We start from the raw sequence: 21,994 nt of genomic DNA, 5'->3' as shown, positions 1-21,994 counted from the left end.
GACTGGTTCCAAATAGGAAAAGGAGTACGTCAAGGCTGTATATTGTCACCCTGCTTATTTAACTTATCTGCAGAGTACATCATGAGAAACGCTGGACTGGAAGAAACACAAGCTGGAATCAAGATTGCTGGGAGAAATATCAATAACCTCAGATATGCAGATGACACCACCCTTATGGCAGAAAGTGAAGAGGAACTAAAAAGCCTCTTGATGAAAGTGAAAGTGGAGAGTGAAAAAGTCTGCTTTAAGCTCAACATTCAGAAAACAAAGATCATGGCATCCGGCCCCATCACTTCATGGGAAATAGATGAGGAAACAGTGGAAACAGTGTCAGACTTTATTTTTTTGGGCTCCAAAATCACTGCAGATGGTGACTGCAGCCATGAAATTAAAAGACGCTTACTCCTTGGAAAAAAAGTTATGACCAACCTAAATAGCATATTCAAAACCAGAGACATTACTTTGTCGACTAAGGTCCATCTAGTCAAGGCTATGGTTTTTCCTGTGGTCATGTATGGATGTGAGAGATGGACTGTGAAGAAGGCTGAGCGCCAAAGAATTGATGCTTTTGAACTGTGGTGTTGGAGAAGACTCTTGAGAGTCCCTTGGACAGCAAGGAGATCCAACCAGCCCATTCTGAAGGAGATCAGCCCTGGGATTTCTTTGGAAGAAATGATGCTAAAGCTGAAACTCCACTACTTTGGCCACCTCATGCGAAGAGTTGACTCATTGGAAAAGACTTTGATGCTGGGAGGGATTGGAAGCAGGAGAAGGGGACGACAGAGGATGAGATGGCTGGATGGCATCACTGGCTCGATGGCCGTGAGGCTAAGTGAACTCCGGGAGATGGTGATGGACAGGGAGGCCTGGCGTACTGCGATTCATGGGGTCGCAAAGAGTCGGACACGACTGAGCGACTGAACTGAACTGATACCCCCATGTTTCCCTATAAATGTGGAGTTAGGTCTAGGGGTTTGAGGAAGTCATGCTTTTCATTTTCTTTTCTAGGTACTACTTGCTAACTTTCCAAGAATAGTTCAGAATCCTGCTTCCAACACATAATAAACTATATTCTAACTGCATAGCTCTCCATAACAAATAGTGAGAAATTCATCAAACCAGAAAACCACACTGACTCGGTTTTACAAGTTTCTGAAAATGAGTTAGCTTATGTAATACAAAAAAAATGAGCATCTTTTTAAGCATAGATACTTAAACAAATTTTAACAATTCATATTTCCTCAGTGTTAAAAGCTAGAGAACGATCCCTAAGAAAAGATGTAACAATTTTAGTAACCATTAATTTTAATGGAAATATGAGAATCACCCATTCTCATTTGTATTTAAGAGAAACGAAAACCAGACGCAGGGGAAATCTATTATTCTTTCATTTTCTGAACTAGATCACTCTGATGACTTTAGCTTCTGGTAACCAGTGTTCCTCTTAATTACTATGTAGAAAAAAAACAATTTATTATGTCTCAACTTCACGAAAGAGAAAAAAAATTAATTCTTGTTATATGCTAAAAGCTAATGAGAGAGAAGTGTGAAAGCCAGAAACATTTACTAAGGGGTAAAAGTTCTCAAATTACAGGCTCTCTGAAGTCATTACTAAGAAAGAAGGTAATTATTCTGGTATGTGTGTGTGTATACACATATATGGGCTTCCCTGGTGGCTCAGACAGTAAAGAATCCACCTGCAATGTAGGAAACCTGGGTTCAATCTGGAATATCACTCAGCCATGAAAAAAGAATGAAATCTTTCTATTTGTGAAAACATAGGCTGACCTAGAGAGTATTATGCTAGGTGTAGTAAGTCAGAGAAATGCAAATACTGTATGATTTCCCTTATATGTGGAGTCTAAAAACAAAACAAATGAATAACCAGAACAGAAATAGAGTTATAGATACAGAGAGCAGACAAGTGGTTGCCAGAGAGGAGGAGAGTGGAAGAAGGGAAGAAACAGGTGAGGAGATGAAAGGGTACAAACTCAGAGTTGCAAAATAACTAACTCATGGATATGAAATGTATCATGTGGGGAATATAGTCAATTAACTGTGTAATATATTTATATGGTAATATATCATACTGAACTGGCAATCATTTCAAAATGTATAGTAAGATGGAATAACTGTTGATCAATTATACTTCAAAAACAAACAGAAAAAGAGATAAGATTGGTGGTTACTAGACAAAGGGCATGGGGGAAGGGGGACTGGAGGAAGGCAGTGAAGAGGTACAAACTTTCAATACCAGGGACGTAATATATAACACAATAAATATAATCAACACAGCTATATATCATGTGTGAAAATTTTTAAGAGTAAATTCTAAGAGTTCTCATCATAAAGAAAAAAGTTTTTTCTATTTCTTTTATCTTGTATCTATGTGAGATGATAGATGTTCACTAAACTTATACTGTGATGAAGAAGTGAAGTCACTCAGTCGGGTCCAACTCTTTGCAACCCCATGGACTGTTGCCTACAAGGCTCCTCTGTCCATGGAATTTCCCAAGCAAAAGTACTGGAGTGTGTTGCCATTTCCTTCTCCAGGGGATCTTCCCGAGCCACGGATCAAGCTCGGGTTGCCCGCATTGCAGGCAGACACTTTACCGTTTGACCCATCAGTTCAGTTCAGTTCAGTCACTCAGTCGTGTCCGACTCTTTGCGACCCCATGAATCGCAGTACGCCAGGCCTCCCTGTCCATCACCAATTCCCAGCGTTCACTCAGACTCACATCCATCAAGTCAGTGATGCCATCCAGCCATCTCATCCTCTGTCGTCCCCTTCTCCTCCTGCCCCCAATCCCTCCCAGCATCAGAGTCTTTTCCAATGAGTCAACTCTTCGCATGAGGTGGCCAGAGTACTGGAGTTTCAGCTTCAGTATCACTACTTCCAAAGAAATCCCAGGGCTGATCTCCTTCAGAATGGACTGGTTAGATCTGCTTGGAGTTCAAGGAACTCTCAAGAGTCTTCTCCAACACCACAGCTCAAAAGCATCAATTCTTCGGCGCCCAGCTTTCTTCATGGTCCAAGTCTCACATCCATACGTGACCACGGGAAAAACCATAGCCTTGACTAGACAGACTTTTGTTGGCAAATAACGTCTCTGCTTTTCAATATGCTCTCTAGGTTGGTCATAACTTTTCTTCCAAGGAGTAAGCGTCTTTTAATTTCATGGCTGCAATCACCATCTGCAGTGATTTTGGAGCCCAAAAAAATAAAGTCTGACACTGTTTCCACTGTTTCCCCATCTACTTCCCATGAAGTGATGGGACCAGATGCCATGATCTTTGTTTTCTGAATGTTGAGCTTTAAGACAACTTTTTCACTCTCCACTTTCACTTTCATCAAGAGGCTTTTAGTTCCTCTTCACTTTCTGCCATAAGGGTGGTCTATACTGTATACCCTAAAGTTATATTCGGCTTTTTGTCAATTCTATCTCAATAAAACTAGAAGGGGGGAAAAAGTAACAACAACAACCACCAGGCACTCTCCATCTCCTTATTATCTTGAATTTCACTTCTTCTTAGCAGTGAGTGTTCTTTCTTATCTTGACAGAAGTTAAAAAATAAAGCTTCAGTTAATATTATATCAACTTCCCCAAATAACTGACCTAACTTTTCTTTCCTTGCATCACAATTTTAAAAATATTTTCCAAGATATCGTTGACATTTCCTGCAGTCTTCAGTACAATCTGGACTTCTGCTAACCTGCCACTTTTTTTGAAAGCACTGACCCTCTTTCAGACTGATCCTCATATGAAGGCTAACTCTCACAATTTTAGTAGAAAAAAAATTTTTTTTCAAAGGTTGAGGTCAGAAAACTGCCAGAGGAGTTGTGACAGTTTTTCCAACTGTCGGTGCTTCCCCTTTCATTTTCCTTAGAGATGCAATTTAAGGGTGCACTGTCAAAACGTCAATGGGGCCTTCTATTTCATTCTTCTCCTAACATTATGAAGTTGGGTTTCCTAAAGCAAATGCTTGACTGGGCTCAGCAGCTCACTGTTTGCTATTATGAATTTCATGATGTCAGGTCACTTTCTTCATGATTTCAAAAAGCGCCTTAACTTTCCAAGAGATGAAACCATCAAGTCAAAAATGTATTTCATAACTCTACTTTCAGCACAATGAAAGTGCCACCAACTACGTCCAGGAAATAGATACCTCTATCATGACAGATCATGCCACCTCTGAACCACATCTATCATTCATATGACAAAAATCCAAATCCTCCACATGACCAGCATCTACAGTTAAATCTCACCCAAGTGCCCAGTCTGCGTCAATGTCCTTTCATACTCACCCAGTGTTCACCACCACTTCTCCAATTTCTGATTTGAGGATTCTGATACAGATGTGTATCATACTCATGTTCAGTGCTAGTCAGGTCTCTCCTTTCCTTAAACCTAAACTGGCCTTTAATTATATCCAACAAAGTAAGCCTCATCACCCATTAAAAAAAAAAAAAAAAAATTTCTTTTCTGCATACTGCTATATTCAATTTTAGTAATGGCTTAAACTTATTTTTCCTTTTATACCAAATCTCCTTTGAATTATGATTTTTGAGTCAGTAGACTAAAACCTTAAATAGAACAGCTAAAAGAATGATTTTTTTTTTTTTTTGTATTAGAGAAGAAAACTTTTTTACAAATACAGCATGTATACAACAAGCATTTTAAGTAATAAAGATGCTTTGGAATGTGTGAATGTTTTTCGCCAGTCTAGTTCAAGCACCTGGAAAGGTTTAGTGAAACACTATGCTACTGGGTAACAGCATAAGCAAAGAGGCTTTAAAATATTAAATGAAAAAAGAGAAATGAATAGAGCAGAACATCCATGTTATAATGCAAAGAAATGCCACCTTGGAAGTTGCACATTATGCTAAGGGAAAAGTAGTCTGATGCTGTTCCCTTTAATGACTAAAAGCTTTAAGCTGGGTGTGGTGGTACTAAGGGAGGAAACAAGAAATGAAAGGAACTGGAACCAACCAAAAAGAAAAAAAAACATGTGGAGAAGAGGTGTGGGAAAAATGAGAAAGGGTGGACCAAAACCACAGCAAATCCCCTCAGCCATGGGGACAGAGGAAGCAAGAAGGACAGGCCGGATGAGATCTACGGCCCAACTCTCCAGCCTGTGTTCAGATTCCAGGTGGTGACTCCCTCCTACCTTTTTGGTCAGCAGGGTGAGGGGGCACATGTGGGTACTTGGAGGGCTTCTTGATATGGAAGTTCACGTTGTCCAGCTCCACGTTCAGGCTGATGGAAGCGGCTGAGTCACTGTCCACTGTGGACTGGAAACTGCTGACTGATGTGCGCTTGCTAGGACTGGCAGAATCTTTTAGTGTTGGGGAGGGGAAAGACATATAGGGAGAGGAGGGGAGTAAAAACGGGTTTCATCAGGGTATTGGAGGAAAGGAGAAAAATGGTTTTTTTTTAATATACAAGCCCAATGTGCAATACCAAAATGGATACAGTATTTTCATGTATTGATACTTCTGTGTAGACTTAATAAAATTTGAACCAGTTAAATATAAAATGAATTTTTAAAATAAAGAAATATATTGGAGGTTCTGCAGAGAGAAGGCCTGATATCATAGCGAAGAGGTGAGAAAGTTGTCTACTGCAATATTATTAGCTTGGAGTTATTTTTAAGCTGCTGCAAACTAAAGACTACAGCGAAATCTGAAAACACCAGTGATTCAACAAATTGGTTTCTTAAGAAAATACTGTATCTAGGACGATTGCTATCAGATGTTCTTTACGTTTAGTTGAAGCCATAAAACTTAACAGTAGGATTGTTGCAACTAAATAAACAAAACACTGTTATCATACATACACGTTAATGATTCATAAAAACTAAAACGTCAGAAAGTGAAACTCACTAGTCAAATTATCGTCACCTTCTTCAGCTATCTGCTCAGTGTCACTGTCATCAAACTTGATGTCTTTAAACCAGGATGGCTCAGAGTGTCCTTCCACGGAGTTCACCGAGTCACTGTCCGGAGAAGGGGTCTCGGAAAATTCTGTACTCTGAACGAGTCAAGACAGAATCCAAGCAATTGACTCACAATGGCAACAATGTTGAGGCTGCCACACTACAAATAAATTCCAGCCTAATAACTGTATAAGGCTAACCACTGAATATATTAAATAAGCAAATCAGTAGAAACTTTAAGTTGTAAGCCAGCATTGTAACTGGCATTTCCACTCTTACAACTATAATATTCACGAATCAGCAGGCTAAAAGGCAGCATATTATGACCAAACATATTATACAGATTTTATAGTGTTTCATTTCTTTTATTCCTGAGAGTGAAGATGGCTTAGAATTTATCATAACCCTGTGCCAATGCTAGGACACAACTTGGAAAACTGTTAGATTTTCAGACATACTACCACCAGTCTTTGGGAGCATCCATCTTTTCTACCCAATCATTTTCCAACTTTAGTTCACAAAGGTGTTACAGGACATTATTTTATCAAGTTAATACAAACAAAAAGTTTATGTTAAAGTTTTTTAAAACTTCTAAGTATGTGATTTCCATGTTCCTAATCAAACTAAAGAAACAGAAAAGAAAAAGAATAGTCACCATTTTATCAGTTATACAATTTAATACTGCTATGGAGTCAAAATCTATTGTAACAGTAACATTAAATTTTTTAATGATTTTATTACATACACTTCCTCTTAATCCTAAAAACAACAGACATAATAAAATTAAAAACCACTGAGGGTAAATGACACTACAAAGTCAAGCTTAAGAAAAGCTGCTGCTGCTGCTAAGTTGCTTCAGTCATGTCCGACTCTGTGTGACCCCAGAGATGACTGCCCACCAGGCTCCCCCGTCCCTGGGATTCTCCAGGCAAGAACACTGGAGTGGTTTCCCATTTCCTTCTCCAATGCAAGCTGTACAAACTGAAAAGTTTGGGATTTCAAAGGGTTTTTCATCACAACTACCAACCAAGTAAAAATGTTAGAGCTTTCCTCAAATGGCAGGGAAAACATACTAGAAAAGTGTATCATCGGGTAACTCAACTACTTTTTATTCCCAATGACGAGGAAGACTTGGTAATGAAGCTCTCTGTAGCCGCACCACTGAAGACTACCTGCAACGGCCTGTACAGCGCATACTCATCCCTGAAGAGCTGGTCGTGGTGACTGACGCAATCCAGCCAACGTCCATCCACCATTGCCTGTCCAATTGCTATAGCCTGGGCCCTGAATCAAGACCAGAGAAAACGAAAACTTTTAAGACAATAATTTTACAAGTTGACACACAAACTAAATTTATTTTCTATTCTAATCAGAGTTGGAATTTCAAACAGTCCTTGGATAGGTGAGGGATAAAACAAGAGAGATTTGAAGCTTAATTAAAAGATTTTCTCAAGTACCATGGTAAAGAAGAACCTACAGACAAGGCAGTCCCAACAAGACCTAATTTCAATTACACAAACATCAACAAGTATTCAAGGCAAGCATCATTAGTTCAGTTCAGTCACTCAGTCATGTCCAACTCTTTGCAACTCCATGGACTGCAGCACACTAGGCTTCCCTGTCCATCACCAACTCCCAGAGATTACTCTACTCATGTCCATAGAGTCAGTGATGCCATCCAACCATCTCATCCTCTGTCGTCCCCTTCTCCTGCCACCTTCAATCTTTCCCAGCATCAAGGTCTTTTTCAGTGAGTCAGTTCTTCACATCAGGTAGCCAAAGTATTGGAGTTTCAGCTTCAGCATCAGTCCTTCCAATGAAAACTCAGGACTGATTTCCTTTAGGATGGACTGGTTGGATCCCCTTGCTGTCCAAGGGACTCTCAAGAGTCTTCTCCAACACCACAGTTCAAAACCATCAATTCTTCGGCGCTCAGCTTTCTTTATAATTCAACTCTCACATCCATTGATCTTAGCTTTTTCAATGTTGAGTTTTAAGCCAGCTTTTTCACTCTCCTCTTACATCTTCTTCAAGAGGCTCTTTAGCTCCTCTCTGCTTTCTGCCATAAGGGTGGTGCCATTTGCATATCTGAGGTTATTGATATTTCTCCCAGCAATCTTGATTCTAGCTTGTGCTTCATCCAGCCCGGCATTTCTCACAATGTACTCTACATATAAGTTAAATACGGTGACAATATACAGCCTTGACATACTCCTTTCCTGATTTGGAACCAGTCTGTTGTTCCATGTCCAGCTCTAACTATTGCTTCTTGACCTGCATACAGATTTCTCAGGAGGCAGGTCAGGTGGTCTGGATTCCCATCTCTAAGAATTTTCCAGTTTGTTGTGACCTACACAGTCAAAAGCTTTGGCATAGTAAATAAAGCAGAAGTAGATGTTTTTCCGGAACTCTCTTGCTTTTTCAATGATCCAATGGATATTGGCAATTTGATCTCTGGTTCCTCTGCCTTTTCTAAATCCAGCTTCAACAGTTCATGTACTGTTGAAGCCTGGCTTGGAGAATTTTGAGCATTACTTTGCTAGCATGTGCGATGAATGCAATTGTGCAAGCATATTCCTGTACTTAGTAGAGGAGGATAAAAAAGACTGTTGAGAACAGTATGGCTCCTGTCCTCAAGGAGCTTACAGTCTTTGAGAAGAGAATACCAAATATTATAGATGTAAGTATAAAATGTATATATATACACACACATATATATACATGAAATAGACACTAACACATTGGATTTATATGGCATTTCACAATTTATCAAAAAATTTAGTCCATATTATTGCATTTCATTTTCACAGCTTCTTCACAGGATCATATTTTCATATTTTTCTCATTGGAGCTGAGAGGTCAAGTCTCAAAGAGACTGAATAACTTCACAGAGGGCATAAAGTTAAAAAAAGACACAATCCAAACTGGAAGCCAGAGCTTCACTGTTTACAGCTGTTTTTTCTCTTCCACATGCTTGTTTCTTCCTATGGGAGGAGGAGTAGCTACTCTAAACAAGCAGAAAAGCCAAGCGACACACCACCCTGAAAGGCAACAGGACCTGTCTGGTGCTTTCACACAAATGATTTGTGAGGCCGGCTAGCACACTCTAGATGTGGCTAATGGACCCAGTTTTGAAGACAGGTCGAAAGTCCACATTAGGGAGCAGAAACAAGAGACTCCACTGTGGCCTTGAGTTCTAGCTCTATTCCCCAATCCTGCTTAACTGCAGAGCTCTGAGTTTTGGGAACTACTGCACATTTCTGCTTTTAATAAATAAGGTAAACTGGGACCCCCATTTGGCTCCTTACATCTAATTACAACACAGAAGGGAGGAGGCGTGAGTAACTAACACCCCAAACACCAAATGCAAAAATCAAACAGCATCCTACTCACAAAGAAAGCTGTTCCTTTTATGACATGTCATTAAAAATAAATTCATAAATTTTTCTTAAGACCCATTACCTTGTAGCAATGTGTCCATTTCGGATTAACCAGTTGACTAACTCCTTTCCTACAATGCAATTGGGGTGTGTTCTCAGCCAGTAGCGGTGATCCTGAAACTCCATTCCACTACTGTGATGGCAAATTTTCTTCCATAGGTCTTTTAACTGAACACTGTCCTGAAATCACATTACAAGCAAGCAATTACACCTGAGAAAGATACTATACACTTTTCAGATTTCTTCCTGTGATTTTTAGACTCATGAAAGGAAACTCAATTCAGATTTCTTTGTCAGAGCTAACTTACATGATTTAATAGAAATAACACATGCATGGAGAATAATTTGTACTCAGCTCATCTAATTCCAAACAACTTTTTCTCTTAGGGAAAAACTATCCCGACTAATTTTTTTTTCAGTGAATGGCATATACTATCAGTCTCCTGATTATATGAGCAGAAAATTTCACATCCCTCTTTGGAGACAGAACGAATAAGAAGGGAACAATCATGTTACTCTAAGTAACTGTTTCTGTAGCTTTCACTTCATCAGATTCTCACCTATACCCAGCTTTCATCAGGGAATTACTCCCTGCTCAAGAACACTTCAACACTGCTCAGCATCTACAGTTTCTAATCCAAAACTTACAAAGACTGAATACACCACCTTCCACCAAGTAGCCCCAAATAACTTTCCATTCTCATTGCTCACAGAATCAAACTTAACATCCCTCCAAACCTCTCCCAAATCATAAACTCTAATTCAGTCCATGGAAAATGCCAGGCTTATTCTCACCTCTATACCTTTCCCCACACTTCACTTTTCTTCCTTCACTGCCCACCCAAATCCATTCGATCCTTCAAGGTCCAGTGCAAGCCTTTCAGTTTAAAGCCTTTCCTGACTTCTCTACTACTAGTGCTCTTCCTTTTTTTTTTAATAGTAAAGTATTACTTCTTTTACTATTACAGACCTGCTCATTGACCTCATTTTTACTTTCTGAATTATAAACCTGAGGAGTGAAACCATATCTTCCATTTCTTTGAGTCACTCTTATGATTGAACACAGTAGTTTACAGAGATAAATTTAATAAACTGATTACTACCAACTTAAACATATAATATTAAATGTCTAAAATGTATTCCACATGTATGAGAAACATATCCCAAAGTTTAAGCAGCAATCTGGGATATAACTCAAAGTTAAGCTCTAGAATTATAGAGGCACCTGAATTCTGATCTTTATAGTGGTCAAGAAAATATTAATGCAGCATATGAGCATGGGCTGCTTGACCAATTTCAGGTGAGCCTAATAAAAACTTAAGCAAACTAGTTTCTCTATTTAATTAATATGCTAACTGGCTATTTCAATTTCATTTGCCTTTAAAAAAAAATCAATGAGACGAAACATTCTTCATGCACAAAACTTGCAACGGGTCAAAGATACTGGACCAGTACCAGAAGAATTTTGCGTTCATCCTCAGTGGTCTCTGTCCGAACATACGTTCGGTTAGCCTGGGGACTGACAGACGTCTCATATGATGGTACCATTGGAGACCCAGATCGATCCAGTGACAGATTAGTAATGCTGGCTGATCTGGAAGTTGAAAACAGAAAGTGAAAACACAGTTGTAAATTCTTCATCAACAGAGAGAATTACAGTGAAAGTTCATTTTTAAATAAATGCTTACTTGCTAATGTTAGGGGCACTTTTAAAAGTAGTTATGATGGTTGTGTATGACATTATTACTGGGAAAGCTGGAAGAAGAGTATCCAGGAATTCTCTGCACTATTATTTCCAACTTCTAAGTTAGTCTGTAATTATTTCAAGTTAAGTTTAAAAGGAAGTCATTATGAGAGGATTATAAGAAAAAATTATATTTGTAGTGCATATAGCAGTAACACCCCAAACAAAATAGGTACAAACTCTTCTTAAAATGATGGAAATTAGGATGTTTTCTTTTTGAACTGATGAATATAAAGCATCAGTCCAAATGCAGCTATCTCTGCATTCCTACACATACCAAAAGGAATACTGTAATTTGTCCCATCTTTTAAAACACTATCTTGACTTTGCATTCCTCTGCTGCATTCCCCTGCTTCAGTACAATAAAACTCATCTCCAATCCTTTCACTCTCTCTAGAATCCTGAACAACCCACTGAAACTTCCTATACCAATATTTATTGTTCACAGCCAAGTTTTCACTCCTCATCTGACAGAGCAGCAGGATAACTCCCTCTTCTTTGAAATACTTTCTTCACTTGGCTACTAAGACAACCTACTCTGCTGGCTTCCTCTGACCTTATCACTCATCTCTCCTTCCCAGTCTCCTTTTCTGGTTCCTCTTCATTTCCCCAACCTTGGTCCTTGGTCCTTACTTCCTCACTTTCCACACTTACTCTCTTGATGTTCTCACACAGGTTCATAGTTTTAAATATGATTCACATGATAACACCACCCAAGTTTATATCTCTGACTTGAATCCCTATCCTGAACTCTAGATTTATACATCCAACTTTTTGATATCTCAGTTGGATGTCTAAAGGTATCTCAAATTCAACATGTCTAAAACTAAACTGTTCCTCCTTGTCTTCCCCATATCAATAAATGGCAACTCTGTCTTTTCAACTGCTCAGGCAGGAACAAGCAAGAATGTCCTCTCTTAGCATTTATTTTCAGAATCATCCTGGGAGCATAAGCTAGTGCAATAAGAAAAGGTAATAAAGGACTACAGAATGGAAAAAAAGAATTAAAACTGTCTTTCTTCACAGATGACCATCTATGTAAAAATCTGAAAAGATCAACCAAAAGACTCCCAAAATTATAACAAGGTTGCAAGATGCAAGATTAATATACAAAAGTCAGTCACTTTCCTATATCATCAATGAACAAATTAAATTAAAAATTAAAACACACTACCATTTACATTAGCATTCCCCAAAATGAAATACTCAAGTATAAATCTAAATATGCATAAGATCTGAAAGAAGAAAACTACAAAACTTTGATCAAAGATATCAAGGAACTAAGTTAATGGAGAAAAAGTCATTGTTCATGGATAATAAAACTCAATATTGCCATGATATTATTATTTCTCAACCTGATCTATGGATTCAATGCAATCTCAGTCAAAATGCTAGTAAGCTGTTCTGTGGATAATGAAAAACTGATTCTAAGGTTTATGTGTCGGGCAAAGGCCCAAAACAGCCAGCGTAATATGGAAGGAACAAACAGAGGAGTGACACATCCAGCTTACAGACAGACCATAAAGCTACAGCAACAAAGACAATGTGGTGTTAGTGAAAGAACAGCAAATACCATCAGTGGGACAAAATACAGAGCCCAGAAACAGATCCACATAACACAGTCACTAATCTCTGATGAAGGAGCAAAGGCAGTTTAATGGGGCAAAGATAGTCTTTTCAAGAAATGCTGCTAGAACTGGACCTCCATATGCAAAAAAGTATTAACCTAGACACAGACCTTTTTAGACCTAGACCATTCTAAAAAGTTAACTCAAAATGAATCACAGATCTAAATGTAAAATGCAAAGCCAACTCCTGGAAAATAACATAGGAGAAAATCCAGATGGCCTTGATATTGAGATAACTTTTTAGATACAACACCAAAGCATCATCCATGAAAAAATTGATAGGCTAACTTGATTAAAATTAAAAATGATGAGCATAAATATGTCTTTTATGCTCCGCAAAAGACAACATCAAGAATTAGAAGACAAGCCACAGACTGAGAAAAAACAACTGCAAAAAATTTCTTTGACAAAGGGCAGTTATCCAAAACATACAAAGAACTCCAAAAACTCAACAATAAGAAAACAACTCAGTTAAAAGGCAGGGCAAAGACCTAGACAGACACCTCACCAAAGAAGGTATACAGACAGCAAGGATGGGAGCATATGAAAACATGTTCAGCATCACATGTCATAAGGGAATCACACATTAAAAACAATGAGTCAGCATTATACACCTATCAGAATGGCCAAAATCCAGAATACAGATGACATCAAATACTGGCAAGGATAGGGAACACCACAACTCCCATCCATTGTTGGTACAGCTACTGTGGAAAGCAGTTTCTTACAAAACTAAACATACTCTTAACTGTAGGATCCAGTAATCACACTCCTTAGTATTTATCCAAATGAATGAAAAATATATCCACACTAAAACCTGCATTTACATGTTTATAGAAACCTTATTCATCGTTGCCAAAACATGGACGCAACCAAGATGTCCTTCAGTAGGTAGGTGGATGAATAAACTGCTGTAGTTCCAAACAATGGACTATTCTCCAATGCTAAGAAGAAATGAGCTATCAAGCCAAAAACAAAACCCATGGAAGAAACTAAAATGCATATTGCCAAGTGAAAGAAATCAATCTGAAAAGGCTATATACTGTATGATTCCAACTATGTAACATTCTGGAAAAGGCAAAACTATGAAGACAGTAAAAAGAATGTGTGGTTACCATGGGTTGGGGGAGTAAGGGATCAATAAGCACAGAGGATTTTTTAAAACACTAAAACTATTCTGATTCTACTTCAGTGGTGAATGTATGTCATTATGTATTGTGCAAACCCACAGCATATACAACACCAAGAACAAACTACAGACTTGAGTAAAAGTGATGTGTCATTGTACGTTCATCAACTTTAACAGCATATCACTCTAGCCTGGGATGTTTGTTTATAATGCGGGACGTTGTGGGGAGGGGCTATATGGGAACTCTCTGCACTTTCCGATCAATTCTGCTCTGAACCTACACTGCTCTACAAAATGAAGTTTATACGCTTTTTTTAAAGTAAAAGATGATGATGTCTGCAACTTACTCTCAAACAGTCCAGGGGAAAAAAAAACGTAAATGGGCAAAATGTAAATTAGTGAATCTTAATGAAGAATGTATGAAAACTTATTCCACTCTATTTCTTGCAACTCTTTTGCAAGTATAAAATTTTCTCAAAATAAATAAAAAAATGAAGATCTATAACAGCTTCCCACTCACTGATTAAATACCAAAATCCTTACAATGAACAGTAACCGGTTTTACTCCTGGTACACAGGACTCCCAGTTACTCCCTGCCAGGCATGTTTCCTCTCGGGAACTGGCTATTCCCTGTCTGCTTGGTAAACTCTCTATAAAATGCCCGCATAGTTTACTCCCCCATATCCTCAAGTCTTTGCTCAAACATCACCCTCTCTGTGAGGTCTTCACTGAGCACAGAATTCAAAATTCCAACCTCCTCCCCTATTCCTTATGCTTTTGTGTCCTTTAAACTTCTGTCTGATTCACTGCTGCTGCTGATGATGATGCTAAGTCGCATCAGTCATGTCCGACTCTGTGCCACCCCATAGACGGCAGCCCACCAGGCTCCTCCATCCCTGGGATTCTCCAGGCAAGAATACTGGAGTGGGTTGCTACTTCCTTCTGCAGTGCATGAAAGTGAAAAGTCAAAGTGAAGTCACTCAGTTGTGTCCGACCCTTCCTGACCACATGGACTGTAGCCCACCAGGCTCCTCCGTCCATGGCATTCTCCAGGCAAGAGTACTGGAGTGGGTTGCCATTGCCCCCTCCAGACATAAACCTGTTCCTGCATTATCCCATATTTACAGACTTCAACCTTACCCCAGGCCAGGTATCTCATAAACCTAAGCTCCCAGACATTAATAAAGTGTACAAAGCTAACTGAGACAGTACCCTGTACAGAGTAGGCACTCTGATTTAGATGAAGCAATGCAAACTCATTCTTACTAGAAAGACAACTAGAATCACATTAGCAAATGAGGTGCACCTTTTGAGGGACAGCACATCAATAACGGTATTTACTGCTGTACTACAAATATCTGCTTTGCAGGCACTTATTAAGCACTTGCTGAAAGAATAAACTGAATGTATGTTAAACCATGGTGAGTCACATGCCTATTCCTTTGGGTTTACAACAACTTACTCACTGATTAACTTCGTAATAATTCAAAGTGTTTTCAGGGGGAGGTGTGGATGTTAGTAAAATTCTAGCAGGTTGAAAAGGAAATGAGCAGTTACAGAACAATTATAAGCAACTAATTCAAGGAATTTGGCTAAGAAAATATATTGAGAATATAGAAAACTAAAGGCAAAACACAAAGGGGGTTTGTTTCTTTTTAATAGGTAAGACCTGAGTTTGTTTAAATGCATACGGTAAGGAGTCAGCAGAGAGAAGTGGAAGATAAGGAACATTAATAGGGTGACTAGTAAGAATGATCTCTTTTCGTTTCCAAGGCAAACGATTCAATATCACAATAATCCAACTCTATGCCCCGACCAGCAATGCTAAAGAAGCTGAAGCTGAATGTTTCTATGAAGACCTACAATACCTTGTAGAACTAACATCCAAAAAAGATGTCCTTTTCATTATAGGGGGCTGGAATGCAAAATTAGGAAGTCAACAAACACCTGGAGTAACAGGCAAATTTGGCCTTGGAGTACAGAATGAAGCAGGGCAAAGGCTAATAGAGTTTTGCCAAGAAAACACACTGGTCATAACAAACACTCTCTTCCAACAACACAAGAGAAGACTCTACACATGGACATCACCAGATGATCAACACCAAAATTATATTAATTATATTCTTTGCAGCCAAAGGAGAAGCTCTATACAGTCAGCAAAAATAAGACCAGGAGCTGACTCTGGCTCAAATCATGAACTCCTTATTGCCAAATTCAGACTGAAATTGAAAAAAGTAAAAAAACCACTAGACCATTCAGATATGACCTACATCAAACCCCCTATGATCATACAGTGGAAGTGAGAAATAGATTTAAGGGACTAGATCTGATAGAGTATCTGATGAACTATGGATGGAGGTTTGTCACACCGCACAGTAGACAGGAATCAAGACCATCCCCAAGAAAAAGAAATGCAAAAAAGCAAAATGGCTGTCTGAGGAGGCCTTACAAATAGCTGTGAAAAGAAGGGAAGTGAAAAGCAAAGGAGAAAAGGAAAGATATACTCATTTGAATGCAGAGTTCCAAAGGATAGCAAGGAAAGATAAGAAAGCCTTCCTCAGAGATCAATGCAAAGAAATAGAGGAAAACAACTGAATGGGAAAGACTAGAGATCTCTTCAAGAAAATCAGAGTTACCAAGGGAACATTTCATGTAAAGATGGGCTCAATAAAGGACAGAAATGGTAGGGACCTGACAGAAGCAGAAGATATTAAGAAGATGTGGCAAGAATACACAGAAGAACTGTACAAAAAAGATCTTCATGACCCAGATAATCACGATGGTGTGATCACTCACCTAGAGCCAGACATCCTGGAATGTGAAGTCAAGTGGGCCTTAGGAAGCATCACTACGAACAAAGCTAGGGGAAGTGATGGAATTCCGGTTGAGCTATTTCAAATCCTGAAAGATGATGCTATGAAAGTGCTGCACTCAATATGGCAGCAAATTTGGAAAACTCAGCAGTGGTCACAGGACTGAAAAAGGTCAGTTTTCATTCCAATCCCAAAGAAAGGCAATGCCAAAGAATGCTCAAACTACTGCACAATTGCACTCATCTCACATGCTAGTAAAGTAATGCTTAAAATTCTCCAAGCCAGGCTTCAGTAATACGTGAACCGTGAACTTCCAGATGTTCAAGCTGGTTTTAGAGAAGGCAGAGGAACCAGAGATCAAATTGCCTACATCCACTGGATCACTGAAAAAGCAAGAGAGTTCCAGAGAAACATCTATTTCTGCTCTATTGACTATGCCAAAGCCCTTGACTGTGTAGAGCACAATAAACTGTGGAAAATTCTGGAAGCGATGGGAATACCAGACCACCTGACCTGCCTCTTAAGAAACCTGTATGCAGGTCAGGAAGCAACAGCTGGAATTGGACACGGAACAACAGACTGGTTCCAAATAGGAAAAAGAGTATGTCAAGGCTGTATATTGTCATCCTGCTTATTTAACTTATATGCAGAGTACATCATGAGAAACACTGGGCTGGAGGAAGCACAAGCTAGAATCAAGATTGCCGGGAGAAATATCAATAACCTCAGATATGCAGATGACACCACTCTTACGGCAGAAAGTGAAGAGGAACTAAAGAGCCTCTTGATGAAATTGAAAGAGAAGAGTAAAAACGTTGGCTTAAAGCTCAACATTTAGAAAACTAAGATCACAGCATCCAGTCCCGTTATTTCATGGCAAATAGATGTGCAAACAGTGGAAACAGTGTCAGACTTTATTTTTCTTGGCTCCAAAATCACTGCAAATGGTGACTGCAGCCATGAAATTAAAAGACGCTTACTCCTTGGAAGGAAAGTTATGACCAACCTAGTCAGCATATTAAAAAGCAGAGACATTACTTTGTCAACAAAGGTCCGTCTAATCAAGGCTGTGGTTTTTCCAGTGGACATGTATGAATGTGAGAGTTGGACTGTGAAGAAAGCTGAGCACCAAAGAACTGATGCTTTTGAACTGTGGTATTGGAGAAGACTCTTGAGAGTCCCTTGGACTGCAAGGAGATCCAACCAGTCCATTCTGAAGGAGATCAACCCTGGGATTTCTTTGGAAGGAATGATGCTAAAGCTGAAACTCCAGTACTTTGGCCACCTCATGTGAAGAGTCGACTCATTTGAAAAGACTTTGATGCTGGGAGGGATTAGGGGCAGGAGAAGGGGACGACAGAGGATGAGATGGCTGGATGGCATCACCGACTCGATGGACATGGGTTTGGGTAGACTCCGGGAGTTGGTGATGGACAGGGAGGCCTGGCATGCTGCAGTTCATGGGGTCGCAAAGAGTCAGACATGACTGAGCGACTGAACTGAACTAAATAAGGAAGAATAAGGGATGACAAGCAGAATACAAATGGAGAAGCAAGGTGAAGAGGAAAGAATGAGCTCCAAACGTAATCAAGTTGGTAACTGATGCTAAGAGGTGAGTCATCCACTTTTGTCATCTCCCCTTTTTGCTCTGTAGCTGAAAGTGAAGTCATTTGCTAATAAGTCAGAAGAAAGTAGGGTTGAAGACAGCAGAAAAGAGTAGAAAAGGGCCACTGTGAGAACGCAAGTGACAGCTGACTAGCTAAAAGAAAACGAAAGTTTAATTCGGCTTTTAGAGCTAAGAAAATGTACAAAAATAAATCCTATCCATTTTGTGTTTGTTCTTCTCAATACTTTAAAAAGGAAAAAAACAGACATAACAGGCACAGAACACAGCGTTTTCATTTGGCAGTTCACCTATTTCGAGCAGGAGATTTCCCAGCATCCTCTTGAACAGATACAAGTCTTGTTGAAAGAGCAGTGTTTGAGGAGTCTGGATGAATTAAACTAGAAAGAAAATAGGAATATACTGAGATGATTTGAGAGTTACAGGCAAATCCAATTTCAATAGAGTGCTATAACATTTAAAACCAGGTTGTTTTCTACAATAATGAGCTTATGGGTCATTCTTATTTTCTTCTTTCAGCGGAGGTAGAAATAGGATAAATTTTGTCTTCAGGATAACACCACCAAAAGATCAACAGAGGAAGTTTATTAAGTGAGGGTATATGTGTGAGAATGTGTGTGTGTGCACGTGTGTGTGTGTGTGCATGTGCGTGCATGGTCAGTCATGTCTGACTCTTTGAGACCCTACAGACTACAGCCCACCAGGCTCCTCTGTCCACGAAATTTTCCAGGCAAAAATACTGGAGTGGGTTGCCATTTCCTCTTAAAGGGGATTTTCCCAACCCAAGGATCAAACCCACATTTCCTGCATCTCCTGCATTGCAAGCAGATGTATTCTTTGCCGCTGAGCCACAGGGAAGCCCTAGTTATAAAGTATAACAGGTGGCAATGAAACAATAAAATTGGCTGAACGAGCAACTTATAGAACTCTTCACATCACATATACAAAACAGAAGTGCTTTGGGGTAGAAATCCTGAGTTCAAATATTTTATTCCTAGTCCCCATAACTAAGTGGAATAGAATTGCAGATACATAAGTGACTGTACCTTTGCCAGGCAAAATCATCCTCTAAAAATATGTTGCGGCTGGCTTTTCTACTCCCCACAGGTGTACGGGGTTCACTCGGATCAAGTACAGACACAGAGGAAGCAGAGTCTGAAAGAGCATTCAAGTCTTCACCAATGGAATTACTATCTGTGGAATGAGCATAACTTAAGGCTATTTTTCTACAGTATGTACAGGCTCGGAGGTCCCCTAGGAGGAGGAAAAAAAAGAAGAAGAAAACTTATTAGACAATAACTAACGTATCTACTTACCAGTACTATTAAACCCTTGGCTTAATAGTTAATCTAATAACAGGGAACCATCTTCAAGTAAAGACTACCAAACAAGACCTTTTTTTAAAAGTGAAGTAACTTTGTTAGCTCCATTATATATTTTAAAACCAAAGGGGGTGGGAGGGAGGTTTAAGAGGGAGGGGATATGGTCTACATATAACTGACTCACTTCAATGTACAGTAGGAACTAATATAACATTCTAAACCAACTGTACTCCAATTAAAAAATGAAAGAAAAGCAATAAGAAGAGCAAATATGTGGGTAAATAAGCATTTACCATATAAAATAATGAAAAAAATTTAAATAAAAACCAAAATTATGATAAATCCATCCAGCTACCCAAATTACTGCAAATATTTTTAACAACTTAAGAAAATATGATTCAATGTACTAGAAAACTGCTAAAAGAGTATTTCTCAAGGTTCTAAAAGTAAAGTAAGGGAATCTATCAAAGACAGGAGGCTCAGGAGAAAAAATTTTAGTTGAATACATAAACCAACACAAATAGAAGGAACACTTTTTACCTCGGTAACAAGGAAGGAGGAAAATGGTATTTAGTTCTTTATGTGAAGTCATATTTACCTCCACAAGGGGGCACAGTTTCAAAAACTGTTTAAAAACAAACAAAACTGGCTTACAGACAATAAGAAATATGGATGGGGGAACTATAAAGGAAATTCTCATGGTAAAAGTTAGGATGGAAATGAAATATTCTTGGGAAGACAATAAGGTTATTTAATAATTTTAAGTGGTTTTTTTTTCCTGGAAGCAGTCCTACCCAAATATAAGTTTCATTTCTACCCTGTTCTTCTGTAACAATTTTTTGTGTGATTCTATAACATTTTAGCATACTAAAAAAGGAGGTAAGATAATTAAACTTTACTAATAACATGTTACATAGCAATTCTACCTTCTTTTTACCATTAACGTTAGACAACTGAAGTGACATGGAACAAAAGACTTCTAGAAGTCAACTGTACTGGGTTTTTACCATAATTACTACGAAGGGCAATATATGGTCTTATTTTTTATTTTAAGACAACTATTTTATAGTACTCCATTTTATTAAATTATGCATGTATTTTAAGCAAAATTAAATATCACTTGTTGGGTTACTCATTTCTAACACAATTCAGACAAATCTAAAGAAAAATGTCTCCAATCATGAACCACCACCAACCCCAAACCTCTTCCCCCCACCAAAAAAAACTGAACTCTAGCCCAGGATAAATGAGAGTGGAGGACATACCACCACTAGCTGACCAAGGTTGCATTTCAGAAAAGAGATAAAATTACTTCCTGCAGAAAAGTATTTAAGTTGCCACAACAAAGGCTTGGTTCTTACACTGTAAAGAAAATCTCCCTTAATCAGTCAGCTATTACAATGAAAATGATCAGGTAAATTAAGGGAGCCAAGCTTGACCAGAAAAGTTTTCATTTCATGGAGAATCCTCACCAGCAAGGGCCTATAGAGCAGTAAAAAAAAAATAAAATTACATGAGGTGGTGAAAAGGCTGACAAGACACAGCCCCTCAGTTCACTGGAGACAAGACACATACAATTCAAAAGTTGTAAGGCGGACACAAAGACAACACTGCTACTACCATTAACAATAATAACATCCACTGATCTGTTTCTAGGTGCCTAAGTATTCTAGGCATTCAGGGCCACAATATACATTTGTGTTCAGAATCTATCATCCCAACTGTAAAGGTCAACTTTATGTGTCAACCTGCCAAGACTGATGAGTCAGTCCAACAACAGTCCAGTTGCTGCTGAGAAGGTTGTTTTTTTTTAAGATGTGATTCACATTTACAATCTGTGATTTTAAGTAGATTACCCTCCATAATGTGGATGCATCTCATCCAATAATTTGAAGGCCTGCAGAATGCTCTAAAGGAAGGGATCCAAAGGTTTAGAGAGTCTGCTAAGAGCAGATGTACCGGGTAAGATCTGCTCACTTACCCCAGGAGGACCCAGGGCACAAACCTTTCACCATGACTATGAGAAAAAAAGATCTGTGAGGGAGCACCAGCATCCCCTGTAGAGTTTTGTAGTCACCTCTCTCTGTAGGAATTATCATGGAACTGTTGGTGCTGCACTGGAAAACCTGAAGGCACTGGGACCACTGGATCCCAGGTTGGCAGGGGCAGAATGGGGGCATTTAATCTCAAGAGACAAGGTTAGCATGAACGGACATCAGAGTCAAAGAGGTAACCAGAATAGTATAACACATATAGAGATCTGTGACACCTCTGACCGTGGTGCTCCTAAAGCAAATGGGCAGTCTTCTAAATCCTTACTGGATTTGTATAAGAAAAAGCATTCTAGATCAAGACG

The 21,994-nt window shown here is 38.9% G+C and overlaps 1 protein-coding gene across 50 annotated transcripts in view; it reads right to left on the bottom strand.

Annotated features, from left to right (window-relative positions):
- Positions 1 to 21,994, bottom strand: part of PIKFYVE (phosphoinositide kinase, FYVE-type zinc finger containing) — an 80,567-nt gene that overhangs the window by 47,138 nt on the left and 11,435 nt on the right. For 30 of the 50 annotated variants that reach the window (XM_042244112.1, XM_042244119.1, XM_042244117.1 and 27 more), the window contains 7 exons: positions 19,363 to 19,570; positions 18,607 to 18,696; positions 10,833 to 10,971; positions 9,400 to 9,557; positions 7,110 to 7,221; positions 5,885 to 6,032; positions 5,170 to 5,337 (listed from right to left, as the gene is read on the bottom strand). In XM_042244112.1, coding sequence (XP_042100046.1) covers positions 5,170 to 5,337; positions 5,885 to 6,032; positions 7,110 to 7,221; positions 9,400 to 9,557; positions 10,833 to 10,971; positions 18,607 to 18,696; positions 19,363 to 19,570 — 1,023 coding nt within the window. Of the gene's footprint in view, positions 1 to 5,169; positions 5,338 to 5,884; positions 6,033 to 7,109; positions 7,222 to 9,399; positions 9,558 to 10,832; positions 10,972 to 18,606; positions 18,697 to 19,362; positions 19,571 to 20,999; positions 21,121 to 21,994 lie in introns of all 50 variants that reach the window. The other 20 variants (XM_042244120.1, XM_060410332.1, XM_060410330.1 and 17 more) reach the window with 2 other exon arrangements.

Source organism: Ovis aries, chromosome 2 (genome assembly GCF_016772045.2).
Source record: "Ovis aries strain OAR_USU_Benz2616 breed Rambouillet chromosome 2, ARS-UI_Ramb_v3.0, whole genome shotgun sequence".
Taxonomy (NCBI): Eukaryota; Metazoa; Chordata; class Mammalia; order Artiodactyla; family Bovidae; genus Ovis; species Ovis aries.
The sequence above is the reverse complement of the archived record's forward strand: the minus strand, read 5'-3'. Positions and strand labels throughout refer to the sequence as shown.